Source organism: Leuresthes tenuis, unplaced genomic scaffold (assembly GCF_036924035.1).
Source record: "Leuresthes tenuis unplaced genomic scaffold, fLeuTen1.0.hap1 SCAF_5, whole genome shotgun sequence".
NCBI classification, from domain to species: domain Eukaryota; kingdom Metazoa; phylum Chordata; class Actinopteri; order Atheriniformes; family Atherinopsidae; genus Leuresthes; species Leuresthes tenuis.
In genome coordinates, this window is record NW_027325359.1 from 17,543,032 (window position 1) to 17,570,006 (window position 26,975).

A 26,975-nucleotide genomic window follows, 5' to 3' on the forward strand; every position below is an offset into this window, starting at 1 on the left:
ATAATTTACACACTTTAAAACTGTAAAACGTGTTTAAATACTACTTAATTACTATTTAAATGCTATTACGACAAGTATGCCAAACTTACAGTTTTCCCTTAATTCAACATCTGCTTGAATGCAAACACCAATAATTAACTTTTTCTTTCTTTGTTCTGCAAATAAATCTTAGTGCAGCTTTTGTGAAAAGGAATGCAAATTGAAGGCTATTTTCATTTGACAGCTTTGATCAGTAGTTTGGGCAATCTAAAGAAGAAGAATTTACACAATGGATAACAGAAAAAGATGTCAAACATAATGAACAGTGCAGCACATGCTTTATGCAACATAGTGAAGCAAAAACAAAGTTCCTTCAGTCAGAGGCTTCTTCACCTCAGCTGTATGGAAGGTCATTCTTGCTAACAGCAACAGTCTTTCTGACTCTTTACGATGACCATTTATTTAAACCTTCAATCAGTCGTTGTTACACCCTGACAATATAATTTCCCTTTGAGGACTGATTAAGCTATTTTTGTTTCAATAAATTTTCAAATGATCTGATGTCTCATAGTTGAGTCCAGAGCCCAGAAACTGGAAACAAATTTCTGCATCAGAAACTACTGTTTTTTTCTTGGAAAGAAGAAGAAAAGAGAAGAAAAAAGTTTACAGAATAAAACTTCTCCACCTCCACATTGATCTCTATCAATAATCATATGATGTCATATGCTAAATATAGACTCACTAAGCCAGTAATTTTACTTTAATACTTCAGCTACGTTTATGTTCCCTTAAACACTCATACTGGTATAGGGCATTCTTCATTTTCTGAATGAGATCTGAATATTTCCTCCACCACAGCCTGGCAGTTTATGAGGTGACAGACACCCTCTTATTTCAACTTATCCAACTCTGTAAAGAGAAATATGTTAAAACAACAACAGAAGTAACAGCAGATGGTGGAGTACATGCAAACAACAATCCATTTGATTTAATTGACTATGAGGATCAAATTTTATCATCATCAGGGGCAGAGAATGGTTCTGGAGCAAGATAAGTTTAAAATCCCTGTAACTGCTCCTCTGGTTGCTCCTCCGCCCTATGGCAACTTTTTTTTTTCTTTTTTTAAAATTTTTTTCTTATTCTCCGCTTCAGATTTGAATTTCAGGGCTGTTTGCATGACCTCACTAACTGGCAGAGGAATACCACATCTCTCTCCTCCTCTCAGTCCCTCCCTCACTTTCCAACATCTAAATATGTGGTGGTGTTTGAATAGAGCTTCTTTCTGTGCTCCTACCCAGGCAAGAGTGAAAGGCACCTGGAGTCGCTGACACCGGGAGTGCTGCAGCATCAACGGTACGTTTACAGCTCACCACTGGACTCCCTAACAAGGAATATTGTGAGAAGGTATAAGAGGATACTTTCACACTTGCCCATCCTCTATTTGGAAGACAGGTAATGTTTTAAGTGCTCAGACCTTGAGCGAAAGGTAACTTTTTTTTTTGTTTTTTAGTACCTCTGTTCAATGGTAAGTTAACCATAACAGAAATACTTTGGGATTCATCAACAATTTGCTTTACAAATCATTATCAATATCTATATTTTGATTAATTTCAGCTGGACTCTACTACTTTGATGGAAAAGCTACAATTATCACATTTATGTGGGGAGTTTGTATTTCAGATGGCTTCACTACTGTATTAAAAAATGTTGCCAGTTATGTGTTAGATTACTAATAAGTCCATGTCGTCACTCTTTGTGGTACTGTGTGATAAAGTTGTCCATTTTTGAAAAGTCACTTTGCATATTAAGAGATCATATTCAGTTTATAGCGTGTGATGACATAAAGCAAAAAAAAATCCTCGCTAGTGGCAAGGTCAGGGGGGGGTCTAAGAATTTTAACCACCTTCACTGAGTGGCAATTTATTTTGTTTTAAAGATACTTTTAAAGTTGTGAGAAGATGAATTTATCTAGACAGTTACTGGAAAGATAAAGAGAAATGTACTGTAAAATATAACAGTTTTTTGTTTGTTACAGTTTCATATCGTTTTTCGTTATTAGCGTCTGATCACCATTAAAACAGTTTTACTTATGGGGCATTGTGAGAAACTGGCAAAGAGTATCATCCTGTTACTATGGTTACATCAGGCTGCACAAGCACACGTTGTGAATTGTAATTCTCAGATGCTGAAATGAACCATTGACAAAGGGTTCAGTTAAAGCAAATCCCTTATGTTTTTGTTTTATTTGGTATGATTTAGGACTTTAGATATTTTTCCGTCACCCATCAGCGTGCACGTGTGTGTGTGCCTGTGTCCATGTGTGTATATCTTTGACATGTTCCTCTACTGAAGTATGTCTTTGATTTGCGACTGCTTAGTACGTTAGCATGTACTAATACACCCGTAAGCACCTGTGACTGTGAATTGTTGCTTTCTGTCCAGTTCACTGTACAACAGTCTGTGTGTGTTCACAAACACAAGCCTTACAGTATGCACACATACTCTCATGCGTTTTCTTTACCAGAGGCATCCGACGTGCGTCCCCTCACATCCCCTTGGTGATCTATGAGTGTTGGTCTGTGTTTCTTTTTGCGTATACATATCAATGTCAGCTCTGTTCTGCTGCGGAAGGTTAGAGGAGAGTGGGTGGATGGGGAGGTTGTGGAGATGTGTGCGCGTTTGGGAGGGAGGGGGTTGTCTTTGGATGCCCGCCTTGTGTTTACCTTGGCAGGGTCGCACCTTTCAGGGCCCCGCCCCTGTTCACTGCTGGAACAGACAGAGGCCTTATTGCCCTCCACCTCAGCTGGGAGCAAGACATACCACAGTGGCAGACTTGGGGAGCAGCAGCCACCTCACTGACTGAATGGGCACACTGTGGAGAAGTGGCTCATTGATTTGAACTGGCCTGGAGAGATATGCTCACTAATGCTAGCGCACGTCACAAAGTTGGCACAGTTTAAATAATGCATTTAAAGAGAGCGAAGGATCAGCTAAATGTTTGGGTAGCATGAACTGGAGAGGCAAGGATTTGGTTGGCTTACCCAGAGGCTTTTGGTGTCTTAATGCATCATAAGATAGAGGGCAAACTTTGATTGTCGGCTGGTTATGGCTACCTCTAACAATGACTGAAAAGACCACCCTTACAGTGATTTATAGTTCATGTAAATTAATTCAAAATGCAGCACTTTTCGGACAGATAAAGAGATGTACTGATAAAGAATCACCTTACATTTACAGAGGCATGTCCAATTCAACTTCTTATCAAGCTCTCAGGAGATAAGACGCACCGACACAAGAAACCAAAGAGTAACTTCCCCATGACCTGCAGCATATTATTTTCTGCTGTATATAAAAAAAAAGACTGTTTTTTGTACTAAATATTTTTAACCAAGATTCAAAATGTACTCTTGCTGTTATTTTTGCACCACACATGTGAAAAATGTGCATGGGACAATGTTGTTGGAAGTTAATTTGTGAAAATCACAACTATGCTAGTAACCCACAGAAACTGAGCATCAGTCCAACAATCTTTAAGAAACTGTGAAAATATGGGAGATTCATAAGAGATTCCTGACAAAAGCAAGAGTGCAATTATTCCAGGGTGGATTTGTCTGTCTGTCTGCGATATGCTTTGTGGTATTTTCATGTTTCCTGTATAACTGGGCCAACATTCATTCTCAGACAAATATTAGACAGCAGGCCAAATATGAGTCCTGCTGTAACTGTATGTGTTGGATCTATGGAACTCTGAGAATGGAAGCATCCCACAAACACACACCCACACACACACATTCATTCATGCAGTATTAAAGGTAGCACAATGTCTCACCACAAAAAAAATGCATTTCAATATGTACTATAGCATATGTACTACGCTAGATTCCTTCTCTTTTACTCCTTTTTTTCAATCTTAGGTGGGTCAGTGCAAACGCTTCAGGTTTATTGGTTATAAATATCCCAGGGTTCGCTCTGCAGCCTGTCCAGGGCCCTGTGAATGCAACACAATGAAGGTTCAGTTGAGTCTTGTAACGGCTCCATATGCCTGAGTGTGTTGCACGTCACAGCAACGGAAAGTTGAGACAAAATAAGCAATGTGGTAACCTGGCTCTGACAGAAGTGAGACTGTGATACTGAAGCCTGCCTGAGAAGAACTAACGTGCCAGTTGCTGATATGTTTTCTGACTAATAGCAAAAGAATTGACAAAAAAATAAATAAATAAACAGAACTCTGATCATGCATTTAGGGACAGTAGGATTTTTTTGTTTTTGGACATTGTGTGTTCACGTGTGCATAAATACATTATATGACTCTCAGACTTCTGCAGAAAGATGATTTATGGTAGTTAACTGAACCTGATTCTCTCTCATGAGGATATAAACATACTTGAAACGACAATGCTAACATGCTGATGTTTCACATTATGCTAGTTTAGCATGCTAAAGCTTGCTTCAGAAGGAACACACCCTAGGTAGATGGTCGTTTTGCAAGTCTATACTTGGTCATAAGACAAGTACTGACCTGAATATGTTTGATAAAAAGTCCCATTGGGAACATGCATGCCATTACCATATACTGTTTTAAGTTTCATACAAAAATGGTATATACAGAGTTTCCTATAGGCTAGCTGTTGAGACACTTCACTACAAACCATTATTGTCTCACTCATGAATGGCACAGACTTCCTCACATAGACAACATTTCATAAAGACCTAAACATACATTTCCTGTGGACAGAAACAGAGGGGCTTTCATTCCATAGCAGGCTTTTCTAAACCTTTCTGGATACCCTCGCCGTTCTATTTCCATTTTAGCAAATATGGCTGATGTAATAACCAAATTAGCTGTTTATTTTGGAATCACGTGGAGTATGAATATAAGTGTACAGTAGTTGGAAAACAGTAGCGCACAGAGGCAGAGGATATAGAAATCAAACCACTCATTAACACTTGAGTCATTAGTTATTCACACTAATGTCCATTTTTGATAGTAAATATCTCACAAGTTATCATTGTTTTCCAGATTAGCTTTGCTTTGTTTATTCTCTTATTCTATTTCAATGTGACTTGTTATTAGAGGAGTCGTTCATTAATCATTTTCATCTACAGAAATTGAATTCCTGTCTCCTGTACTTGTCAGGTAATCATGACACTGCTGCTTCTGCTGTGCGTGTTCTTGCCCATCATCTCTGCAACATTACCATTTGAACTCCATGATGGTAAGTGGATGCTGGTAAAGTGTTGAATTAATGCAGACTTTTGTGAGTATGGGTCATCTATAAATGATAACACGGGTGGTAGATGAACGAAACATGCCTTGGTTGGAACATGCCCCACAGGTGAAGTTTTCTTTACTATTCCCTTTACTATATGACATCTTAAATCACTGGAAAAGAGACTTATCATTTGCATTTCATTCTAAAAGTGAAGGTAAAGTTCATAATATCTTGAGTTAGCCAGGATTCAAAATGTTGTTTGAATATGATCAAATAGCTAAGTTAGATAAGTCAGTAAATAAGACTCACATCCAGACATCTACAATGAACATTCAAGCCTAATGGATTGTAGTGAAATGTTTATATATCTCCCACTTTCCCACTTTCCACTCCCATGTTTCCCACAAGAAACAACCATTTTTATTCCAGGTTAACAATGGTCTTAAGTTAGTTTAAGTTAATATTTCACACAGTCAGTGCCACTACTTGCTAAGTTTTGATTGACCATCTAGAAGTATCTTAAAAATCTGTTCTTCTTGAACATGTCAGAACTTCTTGTGTTTTCAAATATTTTAATCCCCAAATTTCTATGTCATTACCCATTCCACATTATCTCTGATAGACTGGACATTGTGTTAGTTTGCACCCTGAATGCATACTGAGAAAACAACATTTTTCTATCTTCACCCCAGCTATGGATAGTACATTGAGGGTCAGCATCCCTGTACAGATGCCTCTCCGTCCTCTGCTGGGTGCAAAGGTTGTGGTGCCATGTTACTTCCAGGACAACACTGTCAATGACCCTGGAGCCCCCTCCATCACTCCTCTCTCCCACCGCATCAAATGGACCTACTCCACCAAGGAGAAAGTTGCCACAATACTGGTGGCATCTGAAGGGAAGGTTCAAGTGGAGACAGAGTATCTGGACAGAGTGACGCTGATCAACTACCCGCTGGTTCCTACAGATGTCACCATGGAAATCACAGAGCTGAGGTCCAAAGATTCTGGCACCTACCGGTGCGAGGTGATCCATGGCATCGAGGACAGCTATGACTCTGTGGACATCGAGGTTCAGGGTATGTTTCAGAAATATTCACTACAGTCCCATGTGTCATCACTTTGTGTTGAACTCTTAAATGCTCTCACACTGAATGTTAACAGAAGAATCTTTTTATACCTTTCGAAACCTTTTCCAAGATATCAGCTGTGCTTTATTGTTGATTGGTAATACACAAAAAGAGATGTAACTGGGAAAAGTCATTTTCAATGGAGAATTCACCAGCAGGCACAGTAAAGTTACCATTTACTCACTTTGTGTATCTGATAGGTATTGTGTTCCACTACCGTGCCATCTCCACTCGCTACACCCTTACATTTGAGAAAGCCAAAGCTGCCTGTATCCAGAACAGTGCCACCATTGCCACTCCAGCCCAGCTCCAGGCTGCTTACGATGACGGATACGACCAGTGTGATGCTGGTTGGCTTTCCGATCAGACGGTCAGGTACAGTACAATTCACCCATTTACCCATCAAAGTTCTAAACTGCTAACCAAAGTTTCTGAAGAACGCCATCAAGATAGCTCTGTCCAACTCATTTTGAGGTTCTGATTTACCTAATCTCCACGCCTTTGGCCTGTGTGAGTAAACCAGACTGGTCAGAGGTGGTGAACAAAGACACAGGGAGTCCCTCCGTTGGATGGATGTTAATAACTTTCTTGTGAGTTTAAATGTCAATCCTCAATGATCCTGTTTATTAGCATTAAAAAACATTTGTTCTGGACCGAGATACTTAAAAATAGAAATAAAGGTAGTGTCAGGATTCTGTGCAAAAACAAAAAATTCAGACCTATTCTTGGGTACATTACAGTGGAGTCTTGTCAACTCTGAGGTTGCCAGGTAACAAGAGGAGACTGGCTAAAATCTAGTCTGGCACATTACACCTCCATAAAACTGAAAATCGCTTTTTCTACATATCAGACAAATGGAGAGAATACAACCTGTTAGTTACTGAGATTTGTTGATGCTAGTTGCTGAATATTGTTTCTTCATATGCATGAGCCAGACTAGATTTTTCAGTCTTTATGCCTAGCCAAGTATTGGCTGCTGATTGTTGGTTTATATCTGTTTTGAAGAATCATAATTAAAAGCTTTGATACTTTGCTTGGCTATCAGAACTCATACCTAACCATCATAATTCATACTTTGATTAATCCTGATGTAATAAAGATCAGAGAAATAAATCATGCAGCTTAAGAATTTAAATCAGACAACTAAAGTGTACAAAATCTCTTTTGTCGTCTCAAGGTACCCGATCCATGAGCCACGGGAGCGTTGCTATGGAGACAAGGGAAACTTCCCTGGAGTGAGAACCTATGGTGTTAGAGATGCAAACGAGACCTACGACGTGTATTGTTTTGCTGAGAAAATGCCAGGTACGGCCATCTAACAAGTGCAACAACCTCTGAAACCTCATCAGTGTCAAAACAAGTGGATACTTTCACACAGAGCTGTTTCATGCTATTGGCGAACTAGGTGAATGCTTAGGGGGCCCGTAGCCACTAGGGGGCGCCAAAGCTGCATGTTCAGCCTCATCTGAGGAGTATTAAAATGTCCTGTAATTATCTGTAGCTATCTCATGTATTTGATACAGCCATCATATTCTTAAAAAATAAACGTAGGACATATATAAAATAAACTGCAAAGATAAACTGTGGCTGGTGTTTTGTGGCATTCTTAGGTCACATTTGTTAGACAGCACGTTCACACATTGAGTGGCGTAGCGGGAGGCCGACAGGTATGACGGGAATGATTGACGTCTATCCATCATTCCCGTTAGCGAGAAAAGTAAATAAGACAAACGCCGTAATGGCATCTAAAAGAAGATATATTACTGGCGCGGCAAAACGGAGGAAGAAAAATGTGGGCGATGTGGGCTGGATAGCTGGAGGTGTAACGCTTTTTTTTGTTTGTTGTTTCGGCATGTTGTTGTGGTCTGCTCAGCCATTGTTCAGTGGAAGTTGTCCCTCAGATATTTGACACTTAACTTTATTTTAGTATTATTTAGGATTATTTTACAAAGTTTGGTGTGTTATTTATAGGCCTCTAATTAGAAGTGTGCTACTGTTTATCATTAAAATTTTTATTTTTTTTTTTATATTGGGTAGATATAATATTTGTTTTTTAAGTGATATATAAATATTTGGCATCATGTTGATTATTTTTAGAATATTGTGGCAGTTGATCATTTTTCTTAGTTTTATTTACGAGTACAGTGTGTAAATGAATGCAGAAACATGGGTACAAGCTTCAAATGGACGCTGCACATTAAAAATGTTTAATATTTTTAAAAACACTCAAAATCTGGTTTATTTATTTATTGTTGTTTTCTTTGTATTATAGTTTTTTTTAAATCAGTTTAACTTGCCTGAGTGGTTCAACTTAAGATGTTTAATTTTAACTGTAGCCTGTTTTGCTCATAAAGTGTAATAGAGCTGAGGGTTAGGAATATTTTTGTTGTAGTTTGACAAACTAGGGGGCACCAAACAGCATCTTGCTTAGGGCCCCCACAAAGCTAGAAACAGCCCTGCTTTCACACATTAGTGTGTTTTCCTCTCCTCTTCAAACCTCTCTCCTCCCAGGTAGAGTCTTTTACTCTTTGTCTGTGAAGAAGTTTACCTTCTATGAAGCACAAGATCAGTGTATCAAACTTGGTGCCAGGCTGGCCACAACTGGAGAGCTTTACCTTGCCTGGAAGGGTGGCATGGATGTGTGTAACGCTGGCTGGCTTGCAGACCGAAGCGTACGCTACCCAATCAACATCGCCAGGCCTCAGTGTGGAGGGGGGCTCCTGGGAGTGAGAACTGTCTACTTGTTCCAAAACCAGACAGGATACCCCTACCCAGACTCTCACTATGATGCCATCTGCTTTCAAGGTTAGTTCTTGAGAATATTTGTTTGTATGATTGATAATAGATCTCAACATCTGTCTGCTATATAGTAAAGCCAAACTGTAAAAATGTGTCAGTCCTGCAAATTATTCTCTTCAGCTGGTGACGGTGCTGTGACTGGGAGGACCACACCTTTCCCAGACATTATCCGCATCACACCTGCCCCTCACCCATATCCAGGCCTAACCCGCGAACCTGAAGTTGAGAGCAGGGGTGGAAATGTGGAAATCCTCTCCCCATTGCCAGTTCCACCCAGTGTGACAGACATTTACGCCCAAATTACTCCTGTGATACGCGAACATGGATTGGATCTGACAGATGTAGCTGTAACCATGGCTCCCACAGGTACGTTTAAAATGTCCTTGATCAATGATAAAATCATTTGCAACTCATTTATTTTTCTAGATTTGGAAGAAAAAAAATTGAGTCATACAATAACAGGACAAAACAGCATGCAAGCAACTTCAAGGACATTTTGATTGATTTCTCAGAAGGATGTATTACTGCTGGTAGTGCAGACTACCGCTTAACAGTCATCCACCAAACAGAAGATCAAAGGCTTGATCCATGGTTACTCCAGACAGGACGTCAAAGTGTCCTCCTTGAGCAAGACACTGGATACATTCCTGTCTTTTATTAGAAATTCTTAATTTTTTTCAATTTGAGAGCAGCACTCCTTGTTTTATTGCTCAGATATTGGCCGGTCTTGATAAATATGGTGATGTACTTCCGTAAATCTATGAACAGAATAATTAAAAGCTCTGAATGAGATGACACTTTCCCTCCTTCTTTCATCCAAGGTGTGGTGTTCCACTACCGTCCCATCACCGGTCGGTATACTTTGACCTTTTTGGAGGCTCAGCTGGCCTGCAAGAGTATTGGGGCCGTCATCGCCAGCCCTCAGCAGCTGCAGGCAGCCTTTGAGAAAGGCCTGCACCAGTGTGATGCAGGCTGGCTGCGTGACCAAACTGTCCAGTGAGTGTGAGGACCAATACATCAGCTTACCATAGTCTGCATCAAAGGGACTTCCCTTTGATATGATTCATATTGACTATAAATTTCAAATCATATAGCATCCTTACTGCAACTCAAATCATGACACCAAATCATTCAAGCACTTTTACATCATGGCTGTAAATGAGAAGTGTAGATTATCATATTTGTAAAACGCAAAAGATTCCAGATTTTATTATCAAATGGGGGAAAAAATCCTTAATAAATTGTACTGTCATTCATTTTTATGCTCAGGTACCCAATTGTGTCACCAAGAGAAAACTGTGCTGGTAACCTGCTTGACCTCCCAGGAGTGAGATCCTATGGCCTGAGACCAGCTACTGAACGTCATGATGTATTTTGTTACGTGGAACGCCTGAGAGGTGAACAATCTCAAATCCGAAAGAAATGAAATTACCATGATTTACAATGGAAGGAATTTTTGATATCTATACCTGTCAACTGCAGCAATACTTAAACTCCATTATTCTCTCTGCCAGGTGAGGTTTTCTTCACCAGCGACTATGACAGTTTCTCTTATGAGGAGGCTGTGCAGCACTGTCAGAAACTCAATACCACCCTCGCCACCCCTGGGGAGTTATACGCCGCCTGGAATCAGGGACTCGACAAGTGCCGGCCAGGCTGGCTGATGGACCGCAGCGTCCGCTACCCCATCACGACTCCCAGGTCTCAATGCGGAGGCGGCCAGGTCGGCGTCCACATCATCTATGCCTTCCCCAACCAGACGGGATTCCCTGATGAGCACTCACGCTACGATGCCTACTGTTTTCGAGGTAGGAATGGGTTGGATGTAGTTTTTAATTACAGATCAGAAAAACCCTCATCTATATGATAGGGTGGGGGAAGTTAACTTTTTCCCCTAAGTGGCCATGCAAGAAAGAGTGCAGAACACCCAGCTTAAAGAACTGGATATACAGTTGAAATAGGGAGACAAACTTTGGAATAAAGGGCACAAAAAAGATACAGTAAATACAAAGTTAACTAAAAGTAGTGAATAGAAGCTGTACATTGTTATCAGAGTTATATTAGTCAAGTAAATTGGCTTTGCAATGTTTTTTGTGTCAAAACAATCAGAATTCTTGAGAAGAGTCTATTCCTGCTGTTTGTCTTTTTCAGCTGAAACTCCACTTGTTCGTGTTGAAAATGAAACCAGAGTAAATCTGACTTTGGTGACTGATGATGTCATCAACAAGACATCAATCGCAGTTGATGTTTTTGCTCCCTTTGGTAAGTCAGATGTTTATCTTTAATGTCATTAAAGTTGATATACTTCTTCCTCTTCTTCTTTTTTTGGTGATTCTAATTTTGGTGATTACTAGTTTGATCTAAGTGCTGCCATCTGTCTTTTCTGTCGTTTGTTTGTAGATAAAACACCTGTGGGCTACAATGAAACTAAAACCAGTATAAATATAACCGAAACCGAGATTTTTAACAAGACAACCGTCACAACTCAAGCCGTGGCTCCTACAGGTGAGAAAGCTTGACACACAGTCTGTATCGATCAGTTAAACCGATCAATAGATACCAAAAGCATCTAATATGTCCTTCTCTGTATTCACAACATTTTTTTTCTCAGTGAGAACCAGTTTGCCTCCGATCCCAGTTGATATGTCAGGATCTGGTTCAGCTGAACATTCAGGCAGCGGGGCGACCTCCGGCGAATCCATAACCTCGAGCGCCAGCGGTGACGCGTCCGGGTCGGGACTGGACATCACCTTCAGTGGACACACTGATGTCTACTCAGGAGACCAGTCTGCCTCTGGAGGTCCAGAGGAGGCAGAGAGGAAAAGTGCCTATATCCTTACATCTGGAGATTTGGGAAGTGCATCTGGATCTGCATCTGGATCCGGACAGGGACTTGACAGACAATACTCTGGCTTCATCACATCAGGATCAGGTTTTAAAAGTGGAAGTGGGGACAGTAGTGGTAGTGGTGTGGGACCAATAGTTATCATGGTGGATGGAGACATTGTGGAGTTAACAAAAACTGAGCAAAAGCCCACTGAGCAGGAACTAGGCTTGGGAGGGATCGATATTAGCAGTGGCCTATTAGAATCCGGATCAGGAGACATGTCTGGGTCCAGCTCTGATGAGTTTTCTGGCACTTTGGTCAACCAAAGTGGCATTGACTTGACTGAACAACCGTCTGGAGAGCAAGAAGTGTCTGGATATCGTCCTTCTGAATCGAGTTTCTACAGTGGCTTCCCCAGTGGTTTTCCATCCGGTGTTTCAGGTAGTGGCTCTGCCTCCGGAGACTCATTCCCACATTCTGGTGATCCGGAGGGTCCCGCAGGACCTACAGCAACCCCAGACACAGCCTACGCCAGCCCCACCACAGCACCATCAGTGTCACTCGCAACTCCTGCTGTTGTGCAGCAGCCTGAAGTTGCGGAAGGTATGAGTTTTAGGTGGTTCAGTTTCCGTTCTTGTGACAACACACTGTAGCTTATCATGTACCTTTCAGCAATATTAACTGTCCTCTTCACGTTTTGCCCACCATTGTATTTGAACTGTTCTGATAAACTGTCACTACATAATCAGCCACAGTGTTTAAACTAAAGTGACTTTCTCTCTGCCGCCAAAAATGATAAGACGAAAAGAAAGATGTTCCTTTTTGTCCAAATGTGTGCAGATGTGCTGGCCTGTCCCGAAGGCTGGATGGAGTTCAGGGGCAGCTGTTACTTCCACTCTGAGAAGAGAGAGACCTGGTCTGAGGCAGAGCAACGCTGTCAAGAATTCAACTCCCACCTGGTCAGCATTAACTCCCAGGAAGAGCAGCAGTTTGTCAACTGTGAGTAGCTGTTTGAGCGCAAACTGGTGCCCTTAACATGAGACGCCTGTGAGTGGGAAGATGGTGTAGGGATCATGTTAACAGAAATGTTTTTAATGTGATGTCAGAGGAAACACATTGCAGGGTCCCGCGGGGATAACATGTTTTGCTTATTTAAGAGGTTACACGTTTTTCTTGTTACTTCACAGCATATGCTCAAGACTACCAATGGATTGGACTTAATGACCAAGATGTGCAGAATGAGTTCCGCTGGACAGATGGTAGTCCTCTAGTGAGTTTGGAGCTTGGACATTGCTGACTGTTTAGTTGTGTACACAGGAACCCAGTATTTCTAACTGAATGAATTTATTTGTGTCAAGAGAAACAATCATCATAGAATTGCCACTTTTTACATCGTATAAAAGTTGCTGATTTGCATTTTACTTTTTGCTTTTTTCACCAAAATCCTGTTTTTATAATGCTTTGATCAGACCTTTGAAAACTGGAGGCCAAACCAGCCAGATAACTACTATGGTCCAGGGGAGGATTGTGTGGTGTTAACCTTGCATGAGGAGGGCCGTTGGAATGATGTGCCCTGCAACTACCAGCTTCCATTCACCTGCAAGATGAGTCCCGGTGAGCTTACTCGCTTGGGAGGAATTTCTCCTGAATATGTGATTATAGCAATTTGTGCGAGCAGGAAACATGTGATTTCCACAGTTTTGCCCACTGTCTTTGGAAAAACAAACCAGCGTCATGTAGCTCAATGGGTTTACCATGCAAACCTTAATGGAGCCTTGCAGACCACCAAGCAAAATAATAGGTATCAAGCGCAATGCGCAATTGCTAATGTAAACTAGCTCTTACTTGAGAAATAATTCCCCCATTGCTCTCTTTAAAAAAAAGACTAAATACATTCAAGATTAAAAAAAAACCTTGGTTGAGTTTACATAGAATTTCTTAATCATCTTTCAGTTTTTTTTTTGTCTCTTGTGTCAGTCATGTGTGGAGTTCCTCCCGAGGTAGAACACGGCAGGCCGATGGGCAGCAGCAGAGAGTTCTACCCCATCAACTCTGCAGTGCGTTACCAGTGTGATGCAGGCTACACACAGCGCCGCCTGCCTATCATACACTGTATGGTGAACGGGCAGTGGGAAGAGCCACAAGTGGAGTGCACAAAAGGTGAGTTTAAAGGGAAATATATGGATTCACCAAGCATATAGTGGTAAAGAAAATGCTGCTTGTATATTATGTGCACTCTGTACAGAATTGACAGACAGAGGGGAACACATGTAACAAAGTTTCTTGGTAGGTCAGAGGCTGGAGACAATAGCCAAATTTCCACCACCATATTCCTTAGTAGTCTCTTTCTGTGACCTATGGGAGTTAAATGGTCACCCACATCCAAATAATTTATGTTGTCATTTCAAAAGCAATGCCCCCTAACGCTTAACCCTAACCAGTCAAATTGGATCTAGATGGAGCTGGATTTGGGTTATGTTTTATGACTCAACCACATGTGGCAGCCAGGCCCACTTCTTTTTTTTTTGTTGCACATTCAGAAAAAAGACCAGATCGTATCAAGTGATTTTTCCTTTTTTGAAAGATTTAATGTACATTAGGGGGAATAAAATCCACTTTGACATTAAAAAGACACGATTCACCAGCCGTTCCCGTTTTTTTTTGTCCCAGATATTCCCAAACCAAGAGTAATTCTTGCAGAAGACCTCTTTATATTTTTCTCTTTGTGGATGTCCACCACAGTGTTTGCTGTCAGTTTTGTCCCCCTTAATCCTTGAGGTAACTGCTCTAGTTCTAATTACTTCTTTTAAATTACAACCAGTGCTAACTTATCTGCCCTCCACCCTCTGGTGACACTATGCAGCCTAGTTTATTTCAGTCACTGGAACCCTTTCAGATTTCAGATTTCTATTTTGCAACTTTTTAAAAGATGGCATCCAATTTGCTCCACTGTTGAATGAAAACCCTGCTATTGCAGCTTACTGCCAACAAACTAAATCCCGAAGAAGCCTGCTCAGCTTTTATTGATTGGTGAACAAGAAATGGAGAAGCTAAACCAAATCAGAAGGTTTAAATCTTGATACAAATGGTACATGAATTATTAACTGTATAGAACTCTGTGGAAAAGGTAGGTATAATGTAATAAACTAACTTTGAGTAAGCCTAACATTTAAAATTACACTAATGTCTGTCAGAATTTTCCTAACTATCCTATCTCTGGGTCATTTCTAAGTCTTTTGGCGATTCATGTTAATATGATGTCATCAGTATGCAAACCTTTTCTCCCACCAGCCAACGCCAACAGTAACAAGCTACACAAAAGGTCTCTTAAGAGGAGAAGTAAAGGTGTCAGCAGCCAACAGAAACAGGGGAAACTGCTCTGAGCAGCACTGAAAGGACATACAGCAGAGAGCCACAAAGGACCCCTCTTTTAAAGCGCATGGACACTAATGCAAATGGCCGACCAAAAAGATAGCATGCCCTACCTAAAGCACATTTAGAAAGTGATAGTAGAACTGACTGACATTTTGGATCTTTGACTGTCACTCAGAACCCTCTGAAAGCAGATTTTCTTCTTTTCTTCAATAGCACCTAATCTATAATCCAATATTTGACATTTTCTTGCTCGCTGCACATGTTGATCTTTTTTTTCTGGAATCAGTTCTCAGCACTGCAGATTTAAAGAAACTGTCAAATAATCCTACGATCCTAGTGATCACTTGATAGTTTCAAAACATTTAAGTTAGTGCTTTCAAATTCAAACAGATTTTGCTGTATTGCTGGGATATCTTTCTAGATCTCTGTTTCTTAGTAGTTTTTTTTTTTTTCTTTTTTGGTCTCAGACTCGAAGGACATCCTTGGTTAATTTCAGATAGGTAAAATAAATCGATCCTAGGCCAACATAGTGATCAGCCATTGTGATTGTGACACTTATACAGGACACATATGGTTGTTTCATCTGAACTGTAAGAAGAGGCCCTGAGGCTCACAACATATCCTGCTGCTTTAAATCTGAGAAAGGGGCAGGGGAAAAAACACAAACACATTTCAAGCATTTCATCTTGTCACATCCTCAAGTTTGACATCTACTCTGTCATAAGACCAGCACAGTATCTGATACACTAATATGATTGTGCTGTTTCATTTGATGATGAATATAAATCCAAGTTCACGACAATGATCTTAGTACCAAGAACCTGGATTGAAATTATCAGCATTTACGCACTTTTGAAGACTTCTTCCATTTTTGAGCTGATCATTTGAATTCAGTGCACTTTGAACAGTGCAAAAGAAAAAAGAAAAATCCCATTTTTTGTTACTTTGACGAATCAAGCAAGAACTATTGGGGATTTCTGCCAGTGGGGGCCACCGGGATGGTGCACAACTCCAACTTAGCAGGTCATCTAATTGTATCAAAGATGCACATTCATTTTTCTTGGTTGGGGAGCAATCCAGTGGTTTGCCCTCTGTCAACACTGGCAGGAGAATCATGAATTTAGTGTTTGTTTTGTGACGTGTTCCTCACTGTAAATATTCTCACATCCAATCTGAACAGCAGGATCTGTTGACAACTTACAGAGCAGAATATTTCATCGTCTACAAATATGTTGACTTGGTTAGTTCTCAGAGCCAGCTGTACAGAACAAGACAAGTTGATCTATTTCTTTGAATTAAAGCCTCAGGCATCCTTGTGGAAATGTTTCTGGCCGTATTTCATGGTGTTATCAACACGTTTCTGAAACAATTAAGAAATTAGAAGCAGTACAGCCAGTGGAAGTTCAGAAAATGATGTGGGGCAGCTCGACGTGCACAAAGAGGCTGTAAAATGTTGACGATGGCCCTTTATGGTCAAGATTTTCTTCAACTCTAAGAGTAGACAGATGCTTTAGTCCGCATCTGACGTCTCACAGAACAGTCTTGAATAGACACACACATATTTCACGAAACACTTCAGAATATAACAGTGAATGTACAACTTCTGATTTATACAAGCAAATGAAAGACGCAGGTCCACATGGTTGAAACTGGCATGTGTGAGTGTGTGCAGAATATGGTTATGTGTCACCATGAGAGAGGTAACTCAGGCATTGTGTTAAAATAAATGGCTTAGAAATGTGTGTGGGTCTGTATCAGTGTTTGTGATTCACTGATTCTTAAATAAACATTTCAAATAAACCACGATATGAGCACATAGACATCATTTCTGTTGTGACTTTGTTCTGATTCTGAATCCTGATGTGAACACACAGTTTACTGTACTATGCCGTACCAAATAAAACTTGGAATAACTCTCGGTCTCGGTGAAGTCATTGTCTGAGTTGCAAACCTATCACCCTTTGACCCTTGAAACAACAACTTTAAAGGGGCTTTTTGCATTGTGTGTTACTACATTTCTGAGAGTGGTGTGCTAAAATGTTCTGCTATTTTCCTGGAAACGGTTTTCCTTAGAGCAGCAACACTTGAGGTAAACTCGGCGGAGCCACATGCACAACCCTGGCGTTTTGTTTGTTTTTCCTTCCTGTGCAACCGAATCATGAAACAACATACGATAAATAGCTCCTTCATCAGCCCCCACAGCAGCTACCTTCATCACTGGAGTCACTGTGAACAGACCTGCTCTGTGTGCATGTGTGTGTCTTAACAGGGTGAGCAGTGTTGTGTGTGGGTGTATGAGCTCATGTGTGTTTGCATGTTTAAGTGCATCCATAGATGTATTTACCTTAGCAGTTACGTTCCATGTGTTTTCAATAATCTGAGGTGTATGTGGCAGACTGTGCAGGTATGTAATCTGTGTGTAAAATTTTTATGTGTTTTTGTGTGTGCAAGTTTTATGAGGCCAAAATGGTGTTCCCTGTGTGTTTAAAGGGGTTTATGAGGACCAAAGTAGGTATTATGCTAAGGGTTAGAGTCAAGTTTAGAGGTCAGGCATTGAGCTGTGATGGTTAGTGTTAGGGTAAGGGGGTTGAGAATGTGTTTGTGTGTATCCATGTTTTGCAAGCAGGTGTAAATAGGACGTGTTTACAAAATCTGCTGGCCCTTTAATAAGTGGGATCTCTGTTCACAGCCAGATGTAGGGGGCTGAAGTGAAGTGTTTGACTCCGCTAATCTAAAAAGTGCATTGTGCGCATACCGAGTGGAGCGTATTAGCTTTACATACAGTGGCTGTTTTGTATGGGTCAGTACCCCATCATCATAGACATTCCTGACTGAAAAATAACATAATTTGTGAGGACCTTGACAAATGATGGCTTATCAACAACAAAACCATTTCAAATTCAAATTCAGAGGTCCAGAATGCTCATGAACATGTTGTTTATTTAGTAGCCTTCTATTAAAGCCCATCTCCATTGCATAATCTGTTAAAATAATCTGTCCGTTAGCTCATCCGGAAAAACGGTAACAAAATTAATTCAATTAATGACAGGGCAGCTTTAAAAATGTATAGATAGAAATTGCTAATATAAATTATTTATCTGTTAGCATCTTAGCCTTTTCAGCATTGTTATTGTGAAGATTTGATGTCTTTCAATGCAAACTATACACTGGTATAATTTTGTTATCATCATTGCTAACATGCAAACCATGATGCTATTCCTCACTTTTTTCTCTTTTCTCCAGACTCACTTCCTCCTGTTCCATTTTCCCTGATTACCTAACTCAGTTTACCTGTACGGTTTTGCCTGATTATCTCACCCGTGACTGATTGCTTTCGCTCTTCATGTAACATTTCCAATTAAACGAGTTCTGGGAGATCTGGGATAAAATCTATATAGCTGGTAGGGAGCAAAAAAAAAAGGCTTGGACTGCTCTCGGAAGCAAGATCATAATGGAAGTGCAGAGTAGAAGAAGCGCTTTACTGGTCAAGGCTTTGTTCTAATCTAATGGCCCTTGGAGGAGAGGGGGAGGATATCACAGTAGACAGATCTTTCTAAAAAGAAAGGCTTGAACGCAAATTGCTCACATCTGCATGGCAGATCGCTTTGGCCATGCTTGTGGTCCAGTGGTTTGTCCTAGTGCTTTTTTCTGGACCTTATTTGTTAAAGTCTGGTTTGACTGCACTGGGATTTGTGTCTCTCAGGACCTGATATCACAGCAAGCAGGCAGTTTTAATGCTGAGACAGAGCAATGGGTAATAACAGTCCTGCGCAGGCCTTGCTCAAACTGGATTCAGAGGTTGACACTCACCTGTCACTGCTGTGATCCAGGAAGCTAAATTTGCATTTACATGGCTAATTGGAGGTCTCAAACAGCAGCCATACAGCTGACTTATTTTAGAAATGCTCAGAATCTATTTAATATTGTGCCTGCTCTGGAGATTTGTCAGTCTTAGCAGTTGGCTTGCAGGCAGTGTGCGACCCATTTGTTTGTCTTTTTGTTAAAGATTTTGTCCAGGATAGCTGGATAACGACAGCCCAGGTGGCATTTTATGGATAAAAATGTAATTTTATGTATCTAATTAGTACCCATTGGGTCACCTGTAGTAGGGAGAATGACGCTGAGTTGGTCTTGCCCATGATGATCCCAGGAACTTCGCTCACCATGTGTCCAGGCGAATCGGCGGGATTTTTACATCGCATAGATTTGTCAAGATTGGCATAATCTTAGAAGTTTGTTTTCTAGTTAATGTACCTTAGGAAAAAAAAAGAATTTATAGTTGTATTTATTTTTAATTTGTAGAAAAAAGTACAAATGCATAGACACAATAAAAAGATTTTTAAAAAAGGTAAACATGTATAATGAAACACTGTCTTCCTCCATGTACAATCTAAACAAAGTAGTTTATATATTACAACGATACAGAGTAGACTCATTAACATACAGAAAAAAACTGACATTATATTTCAGAAACTGGTAAACAATATATTTTACATTGTTAAAAAGAAAGGAGTTCCTGGTGTTAATTCAATTCAGTTCAGTTTTCTTTATATAGCGCCAAATTACAACAATTGTCATATCAAGACACTTAAATAATATAGTCCAATTCAAGCCAATTGGAATGCAATTCATTGTAATTGTAATCCAATGAAATCCAATTAGTTAATTTCAAAATAATTATAATAATAATCAAAATAATAATTTTAGTATCCTACAAGTTGACCAGATTACAACCATGAGATGGAAATCTGTGGATCAAATGGAAAAAATTGACAGGAAAATAACAAGGAATTACCTTAAAATCAAGGCGGCCTTTGGTAAGGCATTTTATCCAATGTGTGGCCAACGTAAAAGCAACAATTTCTTTTCTCAATATGACACAAAGCAAGGTCCATTAAGAAATAGTTTTTGAAGCTTGGTGCAGACAAACCTGATTGGCCCATAGAGCCATAACCTCAACCCCAGCATCTTTAAGATGAGCTGGAGCACCGACTGTGAGCAAACACATATTACCCAATGGATGTAGCTGACTAATACTGTGCTAAATGAATTTGCTCAAATTCTGTTCTAACAAAACCAGAGAAGGTTTGTATAGCAGCGTAATATTGCTCATTGTTTTGGAATGACATGTTTGTCTGTGACTTGTGGCTGTAATGTTCCAGTGTCCACATACTTCTAACCATGTTCTGTTTTGTCAAGTTCAAATGGCATCCCGTCAGAGATGTATAGAGTTTAACACCGTTGTTGATTAGTAGTCAAGTTCAAGACAGATAGATTGGGTTTGTGATGATGTAAAGTGATGACACTGTAATATAGCTGAGAGATTAACAACCTGGCTGACTGCTAATTTGCCTCCAGGCAATAGCTAATGCCATCCTGCAGAGCTTGGAACCAGTTCACTGTTACAGCCAATTGTTGCGTTGTGCTGAGTCAGAGCATTTACTGATAACAGTAGACACCAGATTTCAAGGAAAGAGGGGGGAACCCAAAGCTCCGCACACCTGGTTGTGGTGGACCACAGTTAACCCGGGCGTTTGTTATAGGATAGCGGACACTTCCATCAGCCAGCCACCCGGCATCACAGCGGTCCAATCCCATCAGCTTCCATGCAGCATACAGCTGGCCTACTTTGGCAATTTGACTTCCATCACTGGCACAAGCCTGGACCGCTTCAGTAAAGTTGAGCTTGGTTGGGTGCTTTAAGAAGTATACAGTCCCTAAGGCAGGTGAGAATAATTATTGAAAAGACTGTATGTACTGAGGTGGTTTGATCTAAAAAAGAAAAAAGTCACATACAGACCCTTTACTGAAGCCAAGAAGCAGAAAGCATCATAGCGGTGAAGGAAGCGATGTTGTTGTCCATAGCTACGGAGACCAGGAGCCAAGTTCAAACCCCCACAGCCATCACGTGGGAATGTGATTGGATACTGCACTGTGCCATCAGCCAACCAGCCAGCATTGCACCAGTCTAGCCCTTCCTCCCACGCTGTGAAGAGCTGCTCAAATGTTGCCAGAGTGGCATCCTGGTCCTGGCATGCTTGTTGGGCCGCAAAGAAATTAAAATGGTAGCGTCCTTTCTTAGAGTAGTAGGGGAACACCACACCTATAAATAGAAGGTGAACATTTTGTCAACTTCTCCACCAGAAAAAAAGAAATGTTGTATTTATTCTATGCAAATGGAAAAGATGCATACAGCTACTATGCCTGTCCTACATCAGGAAAATCAGACCACAGTCTGGTACTCCTCACCTCTACACCCATTGTGCACCTGGGATCAAAAATACTGAGGAAGTTTTCCCAAGAAAGGTAAAGAAACTCTGAGGTGATGTTTTGAGGCCGCAGACTGGAATAAACTCTGTGAGTCACATGGGAATTACATCAACATCACCGAACAGCTATGTGGGATTCTACAGCACCTCAGAAAATATTAGCCTAAGTCAAGAAAAAGTTCCAGTGCACAGGAAGGTATCCTGCCTGGTTCCGGTACCTAAAAAAATCCTATCGATCTGCCTTCGGTGACGAAGTTGCCTTGGAAGATGATAAGTTGCCCTAACATCCCACATCATGAAAGTAGTTGAGAGACTGTCGTTGGCTCACATCAGTAAGAAAGTGAACCCCTTTCAAATTTCAAAAAGTCCTCTATCAACTGGTCAAAGAAGGTAGCGCTGTGAGGATCATGTTATTTCATTTCACCAGCGCAATTCATTTAATTAAGCCTGCACTATAATGCGAGAATATGCCAAAAAATAGAGGTTAATGGCTTAACAATCACCTATTTTACAGATGTTTAGACAAACAGGCAAAAACAGTTTGTGAGCCTAAAGGGTTGTGTGTATGAGAATGTGGTCAGCGGCAGTGTTGTCCTCACTCTGTTTCCCTTCACTCTGTACACCCCAGACATCCAGTACCACTCAGAGTTCTGTCATCTCAAGAAATGCTCAGATGACTGCAGATGTTGGATGTGTGATGGACAAGAAGTTGGCTACAGGGAACTGGTTAACCAATTAGTGGCATTGTGTAGCAACAATCACTTTACCTTGAATAAAAACAACACAAAGGGGATTATGGTGGAATTTAGGAGGAACAGGAATAAACCAAACACTATTTCTATCCTGAGAGAAGAGGTGGTGGAGAACTACAGATACCTTGGTGTCCATCTGGACAACAGACTAGAATGGAGGCTGTCTACAGGAAGGGACAGAGCAGACTCTACTTCTTGAGGAAGCGTAGGTCTTTCAGGATGTGTATCTTCTAGAAGTCTGTGGTGGAGAGTGCAGTCTGCTTTGCAATGATCTTTTAGAACAGCAACATCAGAGCAAGTGAGCCATAGAAACTGAACAAACTAATAAAGAAACTGTGCCCTTGACTCAATGCTGCACACCCTCCCAATAAAATAGCGATCAAACAACAAAGTGTGTTCAGTCAGAGGCTTCTTCAGCTCAACTGCAAAGAATAACATTACAAGAGGTAAGAGGTACAAGAGGTCATTCCTGCCCATGGCAATGTTTGTGGTTTCATATTTCACATCTATATTTATGACATTCATGCTTTGAGGACACGTCAGATGTTATAGTTGCCACACCCTAACTGGCCTGTCAGACAAACTGGTCATAAAATACACAGGATATAGAAGATAGCCGTGGCCACTGGATCTGAAGCAATAAGCTAATGCAGAAGAGCTTCAAAGTATTTCTGCATTTTGAGATACTTCCTCAAAACGTACGGGCTCCAAAATAACTCGAGCTCCGAATAAAAAATATAACATAAAAATTCACTTCTCTCATTGAAAACTAAGTCAAGGAGTTTTTCCAACAGGTTTTTATGGTGAAATTTACTCCTGATTGGTGTTCTTGCAGAATTTCTGTGTAGATCTTTTTAACTGCTTGCCTTGCATTTGGTCAATGTCAACCAAGCTTCCTGCAAATGATCAAATTATCATTTGGGTCTTCCTAAACCCTCCACTGACCAAAATTGACGACAAACAAACCTTAAAGATTTACATGACAAATGCATCTCACCCCTCAGCTCCAGCTCCACTGTCACACTGTCATCCTCCAGGCCGTCAATCACTTCACAGCGATACCTTCCTGTGTCATTCAGCTGCAGCTCATTGATCACAAGTGAAATGTCCCCCGGAGCTGAGCGTCGCAGGCGCACACGGCCCTGGAAACTGCCATAGCTGCGATGATGGTTCCCCATGGCGACCATAACCTCAGTTTCTCTGACGAAGGCTTCAGGGGACAGAGTTGCGGTGATGCTGCTGGTGGGCAGCCAGGACCATTTGACACGGATCCTACGTGATGTGCTCAGTTCAGGCTCGTAGCGATAGTGACAGGGAAGGGTGACACTGCTACCCCTGGAGGCCGAAACTGAAGGCAGGGTTGATTCCACTTGGAGACGAACCCCTTTGAAATAGACTAGAAAAGATAGAAAAACACCAGAAACACAGTGCTGGAAAGCAGAATTCTAATATCGGTCTCTGAATCTAGTAGCAATCGGGATGATTTACTATGATGAATCAAGCTAAACAGCTGAGGTCTTTAGTCAGTGCTGTGTAGACCATTTTTTTTACTAAACTTTACTAAACTATTATCTCACATCATGTGGTTTCCATGCTAAAAGGATTTTTTTTAAATAAAATTTGGAAATTATATACACAATCTTCTTATTTAAAACTGTGTTTGTTTGTGTGCAAACCTTTGGTTTTCTCGTTACTATGTTTTTCCCCTCATTACCTGTCCTCCTTCTTCTCTTGTTCTGACATGTCAAAGTTGAAAAAAAAGAAAAATCTTTTAAGCCCTACGTTATTTACCCCCGCTTTGTTATCTCAGACTGCCATGGCAGCCTTCGAATAAGCCTCGCCATTCGATGTCAACGATGCCTTTCATGTAAATGTGAAGTTAATGGTGGTTAGAAATGCTCAATATTTTCCTTGCCACATTTAGTTTTAAACTAAATGCTGCAAGATCTGTGCAGAAAGGCAAAGAATCTCAGATTTGCTCACAGATGCAGAGGAAAAAGAGGATAAAACCACATCCTGAGCATACATTCATCACATAACCTAACAGTAAACAATGTCATTCACCGGCAAAGTTTGCTTTGATAACCCTGGCAGGCTGCCTAAACTCTATGAATTACAGACTAGTTGTCTTCACAGCCAGGTCACTTCCAGCCAGCTGTGTTATGATGTACACAAATGATGCATGCAGCTCATTTTTACCCCACACGCACACAAAGGTCTTAGCTTTAATGTGCACACAGATTCACACAGCACTTACTCTCTTCGTTTCTGTTCCCGTTAATGATGTCCTGGTAGAAAAAGCCATCTCTGTAGCCGACGGTCCTGCTCTGGCCGGCGGGTAGCAGTAGGTACACGCAGACGGCCAGCAGGGGGTGCTGTAGACTCATCATTACGCTGTTTACGCGAGGTCAAAGATTGGCTTAAACACGGTCCCTTTTTCAGATCCAACAACTTAAAAGCTGTCGTAAATATGGGGTAGAAACGACAGCATTAGGTTTAAGCTGTGCACATATCTGTTGGTCAAACTCACGAAAAACAAACACATTTGAAATTTGCCAATATTTCGCCAACGTTTGTGTTTCAGCCAGCCCTTAATAAACTAACTTAAATCTATACATGCAAAGCAAAAGCCTCAGTAAGCAATGGCAACAGATAGGTTTTAACTGCAGTCCCCTCGCACTGATTACTCTTTAAATAGAAAAATATTGGCTAATAACAAAGAATAGATAAATACATATTTGATTACAGGTAGACTTAAGTGGGCTTTTATACGAAATAGACAAGAACATATCGATTAGGTGCCTTGTAGAGGCAAAATAAATATGTTGAAAGTAGGGTAGCTGGTCAATATGAAGCTACAGGTATTATCTCTTCAAGTTTTGCCAGTTTTGTCTTGTCTCTTGTCTCTGTGACTAATGTAAAGACATCATCCTGTTGATGAAAAGTCTCTCTGACGCGGTTGTGCTGCCTCATTGAGTGGTCTGCAGATCTCACCTGAGCCCTCTCTTACCGACGGCATCAAACTACCGCTTCAAAAGCCATAAAAAAATGCAAGCTATCCCCGGTGTAAAACGTGCTTTTAGAGTGTCCGTCCAAGGGAAAATGTCTGCGCCCGTAAAAACACACTCACCGATCGGCAGCTGTCCGTCCAACGTGTCTTCGCCTCAGTTGATCTCCTGCTCATCCTCTGCTGTCTCTCCGCCGGCCGAAGCGTCCTTCCATCCATAGGAGCGCGCGCCTACGTCACGAGTTGAGGCATCCCCTTTGAAGTTAGGGGAGGTTTTTCTGTGCGACTCATCAGTCACGAGTCCATACAGATACGATACAGTCACATCACTAACACGTCTCGTTTTAGTATGCATAAAAGATTTGGAGTATCATTTACTCCTGCTTTTTATTACCTTTATATGTCTTACATTTTGCTATTCAAAACAATATCAATGAGGGTTTTTCAATGCAATACTGGCCGTCATTACTGATTTATTTTATCCAACTTGTATACTTACTTACTCAAACCACTTACTATGAATATGATTAAAAAAACAGACCTTTCGTGTGAGGTCTATCTAAGTGGTGTTGAGTGGGTTAAACAGACCAGTGATGTGCTCTGTGAGTCCCAGAGGGTCAGCCAACAAATATGAGTTAGGATTTAAGAGTACTGGATACACCTATAAATTATTCTCGCAAGAATAAATCATAATTGCTTCAGTTTTTGCCGTTCAGTTGTATGTCATTATCAGATTACAAATGATTTAAACATTAGAAGGGCGTTTAAAGTCAAGAACATATCTCACAGTAAAACATAACAGTTTTATCACATGGGAAGACCAAATGTTAAGAGACTGATGGGGGGGAGAGATAAATACCCGAAGATACTAATTCTACATTTCAACATCTTGCATACAGATGGGAGCTGCTATTTGGGTTGGGACGTCATTTTGTAAAATGAATGTGTGTAAGGTTAATCAAGCTGACCTCTATCCCTGAACTCACCTCACCCTGATAAATGTGTGGTCAAACAGACACTAATTCTCTTTTCTTAACCCCTTTTAAAAAGCAAAAAAAAGAGTGGTTAGATAACAGTTAATAACTGCTGTGTTTACACAGGTCTGGTCTGAGCAGTTTTTGTTTAAACATGACGTAACTTCATGTATGTATTCATTTACAAAACACTGATCGCAAGTTTCAAAAGGTTCAATGTCGTTTTGAAAGCATAGGAAAATTCTCATTAACAGTTAACAATGCAGGTGCATTTTATTGCTTTTTCACTGAAGAGTCTTCTGAAGAGTGCAGATGTGCACTCTTCTTTTTCTTTTAAGTGAACCAAGACTTTTTAAATAATTTTCATTATTTTTTTACAACTTACCTGACGAGCCAGCGACTACAATCCTTTCAACATGCCCTGTGAAAGCTGTCAGACATATGAACAAGAAATGTGTGCGCTACAAGATTTACGCCTACAAAGATTTTTGCCTTAGAAACTGAAATGGGACTTCATGAAACTCTCCCAATGGAATCCAGTGGTAAGAAGTCCACGTTTACTTCCAAAGGAAACTGCTACTTACAACTTAAAGCTAAATGATACTGTGTCTTTTCCAAGCCTCTGTAATGTACTTGGTTCCTCTCACGCCAAA

The 26,975-nt window shown here is 40.6% G+C and overlaps 2 protein-coding genes across 2 annotated transcripts; one reads left to right on the top strand and one right to left on the bottom strand.

The window, feature by feature from the left end:
- Positions 1 to 1,207: 1,207 nt before the first annotated feature.
- On the top strand, positions 1,208 to 17,236 carry acanb (aggrecan b). Its single transcript, XM_072386334.1, has 18 exons — positions 1,208 to 1,332; positions 5,117 to 5,195; positions 5,885 to 6,268; positions 6,520 to 6,694; positions 7,497 to 7,624; positions 8,831 to 9,124; positions 9,239 to 9,484; positions 9,940 to 10,114; positions 10,388 to 10,515; positions 10,633 to 10,926; positions 11,270 to 11,380; positions 11,519 to 11,623; positions 11,730 to 12,548; positions 12,786 to 12,944; positions 13,133 to 13,215; positions 13,415 to 13,559; positions 13,923 to 14,105; positions 15,237 to 17,236. The coding sequence occupies exons 2-18, from the start codon at positions 5,123 to 5,125 to the stop codon at positions 15,326 to 15,328; spliced, it is 3,594 nt and encodes a 1,197-aa protein (XP_072242435.1). The 5' UTR covers positions 1,208 to 1,332; positions 5,117 to 5,122; the 3' UTR covers positions 15,329 to 17,236.
- A 2,520-nt stretch (positions 17,237 to 19,756) lies between these two features.
- hapln3 (hyaluronan and proteoglycan link protein 3) lies at positions 19,757 to 25,577 on the bottom strand. The gene is made up of 5 exons (XM_072385262.1): positions 25,472 to 25,577; positions 24,599 to 24,800; positions 23,339 to 23,737; positions 21,121 to 21,423; positions 19,757 to 21,037 (listed from the first exon to the last, which is right to left on the bottom strand). The coding sequence occupies exons 2-5, from the start codon at positions 24,729 to 24,731 to the stop codon at positions 20,760 to 20,762; spliced, it is 1,113 nt and encodes a 370-aa protein (XP_072241363.1). The 5' UTR covers positions 24,732 to 24,800; positions 25,472 to 25,577; the 3' UTR covers positions 19,757 to 20,759.
- Positions 25,578 to 26,975: the final 1,398 nt, after the last annotated feature.